The 9,499-nt window shown below is 34.4% G+C and overlaps 3 protein-coding genes across 4 annotated transcripts; all 3 read left to right on the top strand.

Annotated features, from left to right (window-relative positions):
- The first annotated feature begins 1,101 nt into the window (after positions 1-1,101).
- On the top strand, positions 1,102-4,786 carry LOC130502803 (ubiquitin-like-specific protease ESD4). Of its 2 annotated transcripts, none has more exons than XM_056997538.1 (9): positions 1,102-1,977; positions 2,366-2,442; positions 2,521-2,614; positions 2,703-2,801; positions 3,018-3,107; positions 3,195-3,314; positions 3,679-3,782; positions 4,259-4,331; positions 4,502-4,786. In XM_056997538.1, the coding sequence occupies exons 1-9, from the start codon at positions 1,312-1,314 to the stop codon at positions 4,562-4,564; spliced, it is 1,386 nt and encodes a 461-aa protein (XP_056853518.1). In that variant the 5' UTR covers positions 1,102-1,311; the 3' UTR covers positions 4,565-4,786. The 2 variants fall into 2 exon arrangements, with proteins under 2 accessions (XP_056853518.1, XP_056853517.1); XM_056997537.1 differs by having other exon boundaries at positions 1,103-1,977; positions 2,363-2,442.
- Positions 4,787-5,782: 996 nt separating this feature from the next.
- LOC130502802 (uncharacterized) lies at positions 5,783-7,152 on the top strand. Its single transcript, XM_056997536.1, has 3 exons — positions 5,783-6,114; positions 6,370-6,475; positions 6,873-7,152. The coding sequence occupies exons 1-3, from the start codon at positions 5,932-5,934 to the stop codon at positions 6,953-6,955; spliced, it is 372 nt and encodes a 123-aa protein (XP_056853516.1). The 5' UTR covers positions 5,783-5,931; the 3' UTR covers positions 6,956-7,152.
- Positions 7,153-7,344: 192 nt separating this feature from the next.
- On the top strand, positions 7,345-9,205 carry LOC108819545 (probable acylpyruvase FAHD1, mitochondrial). The gene is made up of 7 exons (XM_018592603.1): positions 7,345-7,521; positions 7,601-7,766; positions 7,841-7,893; positions 8,176-8,238; positions 8,554-8,604; positions 8,709-8,826; positions 8,923-9,205. The coding sequence occupies exons 1-7, from the start codon at positions 7,414-7,416 to the stop codon at positions 9,033-9,035; spliced, it is 672 nt and encodes a 223-aa protein (XP_018448105.1). The 5' UTR covers positions 7,345-7,413; the 3' UTR covers positions 9,036-9,205.
- Positions 9,206-9,499: the final 294 nt, after the last annotated feature.

Here is a 9,499-nt window from a genome sequence, read left to right on the forward strand (position 1 = left end):
GGTTATGTGAACTTGATTCGGCTAATTGCAGACGGTATTCTCCGGTACGCTAAATCTCGATACGAAATGACGGCGTTTGCGACAGTCTATCTACGACGCCGTTTGGTTTATAGTGGTGTGTACATTACAGAGCTTTTGTTCCATCACCTTTTCTTGTAAAAAGTACTGAAATAAACATGTAAATTGAGTACATGTGCTTATACTAGTTTCGAACTTGGATTATAATACTTCAGATTCAGATACTTTTATATCATATCAGAATGTTACAAAAAAAAAAAAATCAGATCAGAATAAACATGTAACTGAGTATTTGAAATGCTTATTTAGATAATTTAAATCTTCATGTCTAATTTAAACAGTTCATATATAATTTGAGAGAACCTATATATGTAGACATTGAGAGAAAATCAAGCTATACAAACTCTTACTCCTTTCAATTTTTTTACAGCCAACTAGGTGGTGTTCTCCTATATTATGTGTACCTTTTAAAAAGTTTAATTTAAAATATATTTAAAATAAAAATTCTAATTATTTTAGATTTATTTATTTTCTTACCAATATTTTCATATATATTTATTTATTTTAACATAAAGCTAAAAGAAAACAAATAGTTTTGTTTATTTTAAATTATATTTATAATAAATATGTATATATTTTAAATTATAATCTTGAGTAATTTTTACGTATTTCTTCTAGTTAAATATAATAAATCAAATTGTATTAATTTAATGAAAAAATTGATTATAAGATTGTATAATTATAAAAAGTAAAACTAAATATTTTTTTTCTAAAATTTATATATATATATATATATATAAAAGAAACTAATGATATTACGATCAATAATTTTGTATTTTAATAAATGAATTCTTCTAAATTCACTGAATTAAATTTTGTTATTCACTAATAAATATTTAACATTAAATAATACTACCTAAAGTTTATAAATGAAAAAAAAAACTAATTACAACATAACATCACAGCATAAATTTTAAAACTACAAAACAAAATTCTGCTTAATTTTTTTTTAACACTGGATTTTTATTAAACTTGGAGATGAAATATACCTGCTTAAATTATGCTTAAATTTCTAAAACCACCAAAATACAAGAAGGAATAATTTCAAAGAATTTCGTCTCGTGCCGAAATAGAAAAGGAAAGAAAGATCATTCTGCTCTCCTCGCTCCTGGTTGAGTTTTGTTTTCTGCAGAACCAACCAACCCTAATTTGATTCACCTTCTCTTATGGTTTCCCTCCCTCCTTCCGTCGATCTCCCAATCTCTAGGGTTCAGTGATTTGACGACTCTCTAAATGAGTGCCCGATTCCGACGATACTCGCCGTATTTCCAAGCTCCGAAGAAACGCAGATTCACCATGTCTCAGGATCCCTCCAACAAGCCATCTTCGTCTTCGGTCTCGAGGTATCCTCACGCCAAAGCTCCTCTTAGACGACAAATCCACGCTCCTAGCAGACCCAACCTTATCTACGCCAAGGCTAAGAAGCCTAACAGCGATTGCTGCGACAATGGAAAGCTTTTCACTCGCGAGTATGATCACGCCAAGAGAACAGCTTTGGATGCTTGCAGGTTCCTTAACAGAGACAAAGAGACTATCAATTTGGAGGAAGAAGAAGCAGTTTCTCAAGATTCAGTCATTGAAGTCATTGATTGCGATGATGATGATGATGAGGAGGAGGAGGAGAAGGATATTCAGACTCCTTCTTCCTCTTCTTCAAATGTTAACAACTTTGGAGGAGTTGGTGACACTAGTACCATGCTTGATTCCTTGTCTTTAGGTAGAGAGGAGGAGACGACGGCAGAAGATGCTTCCAGCCTCCAAGCCTATAAAAAGCTTATGCAAAGCGCAGAGCGGCGGAACTCCAAGTTGGAAGCTTTGTTGTTTGAGGTTTTGTTTCATGAGAAGCGCTTGTCTCAGCTTCGTAACCCTCGTCCAAAGCATGTGAAGAAGCCTATCAAGGTATATATGTATATATCCCTTTGGTATTTTTCTTACTCGAATTGGAGATAGTTAAAATGCATTTGATGTTTTTGCCTATAGTAGTATGGTCTGGAAGTAGTAATGTTTCTTACTTTGAGGAAGATCAATCATATAGGATGCTTGTTTGTCTCATTCCTAGATTTGGAAAATGCGTATCATGTTATTGCCTACAGTTGTCTGAAGCACTGCACTGAAGAAGAATAATACAATGCTTGTTTGCCTCATTGCCCATAAAGCTGCAGTGTTAGCTTATAAGCCACACAGTCTGAGATTTTTATTATGTTTTATAAGAAGATTCTTCGTGCCCATAAACTTCTTGTTGTCAACTTTTTTTATTTTGCATTGTTGTGGTATTGATCTAAAGAAGGTACCTCATGAACCATTTATACCTCTCACTGAGGAGGAAGAGGCTGAAGTCAACCGTGCTTTTTCCGGGAGAAACAGGTATGGTGGTTCTGTAAGAGGCTTCTAGCATGTTTGAGTGATTTATCAGTTTAACCAAATGTGTGTCTCTTTTCTCAGGAGAAAGGTCTTGGTGAGTCATGAAAGTTCTAACATTGATATCACTGGAGAAGTTCTGCAGTGCCTTACACCATCTGCATGGCTAAATGACGAGGTGCTAATTGTTCTTCATGCACATACTAATATTTTGCATCGTTAACAGCTATTTAATAACGTGATGTGTTTCCTTTCTATGTGTTTAGGTTATCAATCTCTACCTTGAACTTCTCAAAGAAAGAGAAACTAGGGAGCCGAAAAATTATTTGAAGTGTCATTTCTTCAATACCTTTTTCTATAAAAAGGTTTGTTTTCTTTTATATGCCCACATGATTCTTAAGAACAGCATTGATTTTTTACCCCTCGTGTCCGTGCGTTTGTTTAGCTGCTAGCTTCTTCCAGAAAAACGATAAGTTACTATGTTTTAGAGATTTCTTTTGCTAAGATCATCAATATAGTTTGCCTCATTTTTGTTGATGAATTCTCTTGGACTTAGGTTTTTTATGATTGCTTTCCTTCAGCTGCTAAGCGACTCTGGTTATAACTATAAAGCTGTTAGGAGATGGACTACGCAGAGAAAGTTGGGATATGCTCTTATTGACTGTGACATGGTAAGTTTTTCGAAAAACCTCAACTTTTAGATCTACACGTTTAGTCCAGTTTAGCTTATGCTTAGACCAGTTTTTTTCCCTGTGCAGATATTTGTTCCCATCCACAGGGGTGTACATTGGACCCTAGCAGTTATTAACAACAGGGATCGCAAGTTCTTGTATCTCGATTCACTAAATGGAGTTGATTCTAAGATTTTGAATGCTCTGGTATGATTTAGTTTCCAACTCTCATTCTTTTTATTTAGCCTCTTATTGACGCACTTGAGTCATTAGAAGGATATCAGATACTTTGGAGCTAATGAACGTACTATTCTTTATCCTTCTGGTCTTCCACATACATCTCATTTTTAACATACTCATACACAAAAATAAAGTAGTCGGACTAAATCTGGAAAACTGTTTCTCGGTTCACTTATCCAATGGATGGTTCTGAAGTGAATGTCTGTCACAGTATAGGTCATTATTTTTTGATTCTAAGTTCTGTCCGTGGACATTTTGGAGATACTGTTTTGCCTTTTTATATCAAACACTGATGTGAAAACATAATGATAACTGATAATGTGTGCTTCAGGCAAAATACTTGGGCGATGAAGCTAAAGAAAAAAGTGGAAAAGACATTGATGTTAGTTCGTGGGAAATGGAATTTCTTAAAGGCATTCCCCAACAAAAAAATGGGTACGTAACTATCCTTGAACTTGCTATGTATGTGAAAGGAACTTATCTTGTTTGAAAGCACTCCTTGCAGAACCAGCTAATTGTTTTCCGTTGTGGAATATGGTTTAGTTAAAAGTAAGGACCTGGTTTGAGATTGATAAAAGAGACATTTAATTGACATGAATTTTGATTATCCGTGGAGCAACAACTTGCATAACTATTCACCAGTAAAACAACTCATGAATTTCATATTGTGCTGCTGGGATGTAGCCAAAATATCATTTTTCTTGATGGTGTGGTGTTGAATCACAAACATATTCTAATATTAGGTTCTTTTGGGAATTACTAACAGCCAAAAATCCACTGGACGCCAAAAATCCACCAATATTAGACACAGTCCGAATGGCTGGAATGGAATCCATGAAAAGTCTATGTCCTTATGTCCTTAGCTCTTTGTTAGCTCTATACTAACTTTCGCAATATTGTATATTCTTCAGGTATGACTGCGGAATGTTTATGCTCAAGTACATAGACTTTTTTAGTAGAGGCCTAGGGCTATGTTTCAGCCAGGTAAGCTATCAGAATCCAGATCCCTCAATGCTTCAAGAGATTGTAGTTAAGAAGAGTAAACTGGTTGACTGGAATTTGTTATGGAATTAGTATATCTCTTAAGCAGTTTATATCCTTTGCATGTTCTAAGATTTGATACAATAAATTATTTTGTCTTGTATTACTTACAGGAACATATGCCATACTTCCGGCAAAGAACGGCTAAGGAGATTCTGAAACTACGAGCTGAATAGAACTGTTCGGGCTATGCCTTTTTAGGAGTGCTATTTTGCTATACATTGTTGATTTGTTCAAACTATAATTTTTCCACTGCGTTTAGGCAGTGAAGCGCTCAACCTCAGAAGCAGAGGTATTTATTCCTTTTGTATTTTGTTGTATTTTATTTTGATTAAAATTGTAGATGGAGCATGTTGGATTTAGTTAGTCTAACTAAATATGAATAGTTGTTCTGAACTTGTCTATTTGTTTTCCCTCTCTATATGCTCTGAGTTTAGTCGTGACATGTTTGAAGAAATCAGTATGACAGTAAATCTGGTTCAGTTTCTTCCTTGTGTTTGGAGTTGATCTTAACTAGACGTCCATGTTCGGTAGGTACTTACATTAATCACAGTTCACCATATAGAAAGTTTTACACAGTTTTCCCCATCTACATTATATACAACAAATGTTTAAACTGATATATACAACTCGGTATTTAAGTTGCACACATAACTAGGTGTGGGGGGGAAAAAAAAAAACCCGATCAAAACCAAACCAAAGTCTATTATCAAATAGTTCGGTTTAAAATTTTCTAATTCAAATCAATCGAACCGAATTAGACCGAACAGATAAATTAATGTATTTTTATATTATTTAAATTAAGTATACTAACAATATACTAAAAATTAAGACTAGAATAACTATTAATTTTAATAACGGTGTTGGGTTTATAAATTTTCTATTTATTGTAATGAAATTTAGTTTAATTGTGTTATTATATTTTTTTGTGATTTTAAAGTTTTGTTTCAGTTTTATATTAGATTTAGTTTACATAATTTATTTTTAAAAAGCATTATTAACGATATTTTTTATAATTTCTATTTATTTTAGTTAATTATGATTTAATTGTGTTTTTATCAATTTTTGTGTGTTTTAGAAGTTTTTATTTCAGTTTTATATTGAATTTAATCTATATAATTTATCTTTTCATAGTTATATGATTTCCTGACAATACATTTATGTCTTAAAATAGGATTTCTCTTTTAAAGAAAAACTAAATTTGGATTAAACTCAAACCAAACTGAATACAAAACTGAAAATATAGTGTGGCTAAGCAGTATTAATGGGTCTGAGTGAACGAATATGAAAATCAACTAACAGATTTGACCGGACCCAATCAAGAAAAACGACGTCGTATAAAAGTGCAATACTGCAGTGAGTAGAGAATATATACTGATTGTACTTTTCACTCCCCCATCACACACACACTCATCATCGCCGTGCTTTACAGCTTCTTCGTCTTCTTCTTTAGTCTTTCCCTTTTCTTTTTTTTGCTTATATCTTCAGCAAATCTGATTTCAAGAGAAATTAAAAAAGAAAATCACCGAAGAAAGAAAAAAGAATGAGCGAGGGGAGGATAAAGAAGAGTGTGAACGGAGGAGGAGCACCGGCGCAAACGAATCCCGATGATCGGAGATCTAGTGTTGAACCTTCTCAAGCAGCGGCGGCGGGGAAGCGAGCTGTAGTAAAGAGTGCTGATATGAAAGAGGATATGCAGAAGGAGGCTATCGAAATCGCTATCGCCGTTAAGACTCCCTTACTCTCTCTCTCTCTCTCAATAAATGTGTTATATTCTTCGATTTTAGGGATTTTCTGATTTTTGATCCTTTGAGCTGCCGATTTCATCTCTTAAGTTCGATTTGATGCTAGTGAGCTCAAGTTTATTGTTGATGATCTGAAGTAGGGAACTAGATTCCAGTGTAGCTGTTAGTTACTACTATTATTATGATTTAATAAAGGTTTTGGATATAAGAAATTAGGTTTTAATTTGTTGTTGCAGGCATTTGAGAATAACAGTGTGGAGAAGGATATAGCTGAGAATATAAAAAAGGAGTTTGACAAGAAACATGGTGCTACTTGGCATTGCATTGTTGGTCGCAACTTTGGTTTGTGCTCACTACTTACTTTCCCCTCATAGTGATCTCTTAGTAACTTACTTTAGCTCTCAGACGTATCTTTTGATTTTGCTGCTGCTCTCTTATTCTTGTTAATAGAGAGAGTTATAAATTTAAGTCTTTTGTGTGTTTTTCTTGAACGAGATTACATTTAGTGGTTCTGATCGTAAGTGCCACAACTTAGTCTCACAGTTCTTGGATGTAGCTTTTTCTTTTCTGACCAAAAAATGTCTTTGCGTGCATAAGATAGCATTACAACAAACAAGAGATACATTTCTGAAACCTATATTATTAGTTAGGTGTACTCTACTACTTGTGATGCTCTTTGCCTTAATATAATCTTTACTCGTTCCTTAACCCGATCAAATTCATTTTCCCTCTGCTGCAGGTTCTTACGTAACTCACGAGACAAACCATTTCGTTTACTTTTACCTCGACCAAAAAGCTGTGCTGCTCTTCAAGTCGGGTTAAAGAATTCCGAAACCAAGAGAGCTTCCTTCACCTCTTTGGAGTCTGGAGTTGTTAAATCGCATTATTGTCATCACGTTGTAGTTAGTTCCTTCATTGTGTTCTACGCCTATGTATCTGTTCGCTTTCACCAACAAAACTGGATTATAAAACCCATAAACAGTATGTATATTCGATTTTAAAACTCTATTTTCAGAAAACCGGAAATGTGGTTTGCTTCTTCTTCCTCAATTCATCAAAAGTCAACCAGTACGAAAAATTAATTACTAAAAAGTCTAAAAATAGGCTGAAGAAAAGTTGTTATTTACGGAGTTTTGGGGTTTTAAATGTAAACAAATGAAAGTTTGGGGACTGAAAGAGTAAACTGCGGATTTAAAAAGTCAAGACGCAATGGCAAAGTTCAATTTCTCAAACGATTGAGACGGAGAAGGGAAGAAGAAAAGAGAAAGAGATCGGAGAAAATGACGACGTCGATGATACAGAGGCTGTTCACGCAAGGCACCAAGATCGTCTGCGTCGGGCGTAACTACGCCGCTCACGCCAAAGAACTAGGCAACGCCGTTCCCAAGGTTTCTTCTTTCGATCACAATCCCTAGGATCGTAATCCAATCGCTATTCAGATCCTAATTTTTTTTTGTGGTGAAACAGGAACCGGTTATATTCTTAAAGCCGACTTCATCGTACTTGGAGAATGGAGGAACGATTGAGATCCCACATCCTCTTGAATCACTTCATCATGAGGTGGAGCTCGCTGTGGTGATGGGAGAGAAGGCTAGAGATGTACCCGAGTCTACCGCCATGGACTACATTGGAGGTAGGGCTGTTTGTTTTCTTTGGTTTGATTGTAGACATTTCATCTTTGCTTATAAATATTTTCTTTTTTTAAAGGATATGCGGTTGCTCTTGATATGACTGCTAGGGAACTCCAAGCTTCTGCCAAGGTAACACCACCCCCATTTTTACTTTATATATCACTCCCTCTTGTGGTGATGTGTAAGTGTATGCATAGCTTGCTTCTTGTATTCAGAGTTCTTTTTTTTTCTTTTCTTTTTGTATTTGGGTTAATGATTTAGGCTTTAAGACTGATTTCCACCACCATTTCCATGGATCTGTGGTTTTGCATAGACAGTGATTCTTTTTTTCTAAGCATAGGAAGATAACTTAATATGTTGTTTTTGAGCATAAGCATTCATCGTGTTTTAAAATTCTCGTCTCTTCTTCAGGCGTCTGGTCTCCCTTGGACACTTGCTAAAGGACAGGATACTTTCACGCCGATAAGCTCTGTTGTAAGTTTTCTCCTGAACCCTAAGATGCCTAAGTATATAGATTATATGAATAATGGACCCCATTTATTCCCTGTCTGACTGCAAATATGACCTGATTGCGGTTAAGAGTCTGACCCTAGATTATTTGCTCAAGCCTGTTGTGCTGATTTTATATCTAGTTGAGAGTTGAGACTAGAAAACTCTCTCAGTTCTGTAGCTTTATTGTTTTCATAGCCAACTTGACATGAAATGATTCATATGCCCTATCTTTCTTTGGATCATTTTTTTTTTTTTAAATCTCCTAATTTCAATTTTGTTTCTCTTGCCGTGTTACAGCTGCCAAAGGCGATGGTGCATGATCCCGATAACCTAGAACTTTGGCTAAAGGTTTGTCTTCCCCCACCCCACTCTCTTTGTCCTCTTGACGCTTTAAAAAGTTGTTTCCCTCAATCTGCAACAACCAAACTGAATCCATTTTTTTTTTATATCAGGTTGATGGTGAAACAAGACAGAAGGGTTTGACAAAAGATATGATCTTCAAGGTCCCGTACCTCATCAGCTACATAAGCTCTATAATGACTCTCTACGAAGGAGATGTCATCTTGACTGGTATATTTACTAACAGTTTCTGTTTTTCCATGTTTAAAAAAATTCAGAGCAAACGTTAGAAAATCTTACGAGAGAGACGATGCATTCAAATTATAGGTACACCAGAAGGTGTTGGACCTGTAAAGATAGGACAGAAGATAACCGCAGGGATCACTGGTCTATCTGAAGTTCAGTTCGATGTTGATAGGCGTGTAAAGCCTTTGAGTTAAGTGTTTTGTTCGTGTTTAATATAATAATTTATAAAAATGTTAAATCTTTTGATTTAAGTAATAAACCATGTGTAGTTTCTTCATTTATTGTATTTCCTTGCACTTGAGAGAGGAGCAGAGAAACTAAAACTATCAAATAATGCAAAGTCAAAATTAAACGGTTTATGATATTTTATCTAACTATCTTATCCTGTGTTACAAAAAAAATCTATCTTATCCAATTTGGATTTTTTCATATGTATTTTATTTATCATATGCAAACACAATTATCTTATAAATACTTACTAATAAATATACCATTAGTTTAAAAACAAAAATAGAATACAAAACATTAAATTCTATTATTTTATGAATCTTTTCTTTTCTTAATTTTTCACTTTTGTTAATTTATTTTTGGATAATAACATTATTTATTTTTTAAAAATGTTGTTATGTTTAAACAATGATCTAATTAAATAAACTAA

Source organism: Raphanus sativus, unplaced genomic scaffold (genome assembly GCF_000801105.2).
Source record: "Raphanus sativus cultivar WK10039 unplaced genomic scaffold, ASM80110v3 Scaffold0690, whole genome shotgun sequence".
Taxonomy (NCBI): Eukaryota; Viridiplantae; Streptophyta; class Magnoliopsida; order Brassicales; family Brassicaceae; genus Raphanus; species Raphanus sativus.

Bases quoted from the DNA above. Each gene is read 5' to 3' on its own strand.
- LOC108819545 (XM_018592603.1), top strand. From the start codon at position 7,414: ATGACGACGTCGATGATACAGAGGCTGTTCACGCAAGGCACCAAGATC. The intron at 8,239-8,553 runs GTAAGTTTTCTC...GCCGTGTTACAG, and splicing joins TCACGCCGATAAGCTCTGTT to CTGCCAAAGGCGATGGTGCA. The intron at 8,827-8,922 runs GTATATTTACTA...TTCAAATTATAG, and splicing joins AGGAGATGTCATCTTGACTG to GTACACCAGAAGGTGTTGGA.
- LOC130502802 (XM_056997536.1), top strand. From the start codon at position 5,932: ATGAGCGAGGGGAGGATAAAGAAGAGTGTGAACGGAGGAGGAGCACCG. The intron at 6,115-6,369 runs GTTAAGACTCCC...TTGTTGTTGCAG, and splicing joins CTATCGAAATCGCTATCGCC to GCATTTGAGAATAACAGTGT. The intron at 6,476-6,872 runs GTTTGTGCTCAC...CCTCTGCTGCAG, and splicing joins CATTGTTGGTCGCAACTTTG to GTTCTTACGTAACTCACGAG.
- LOC130502803 (XM_056997537.1), top strand. From the start codon at position 1,312: ATGAGTGCCCGATTCCGACGATACTCGCCGTATTTCCAAGCTCCGAAG. The intron at 3,108-3,194 runs GTAAGTTTTTCG...TTCCCTGTGCAG, and splicing joins CTCTTATTGACTGTGACATG to ATATTTGTTCCCATCCACAG. The intron at 3,783-4,258 runs GTACGTAACTAT...TATATTCTTCAG, and splicing joins ATTCCCCAACAAAAAAATGG to GTATGACTGCGGAATGTTTA.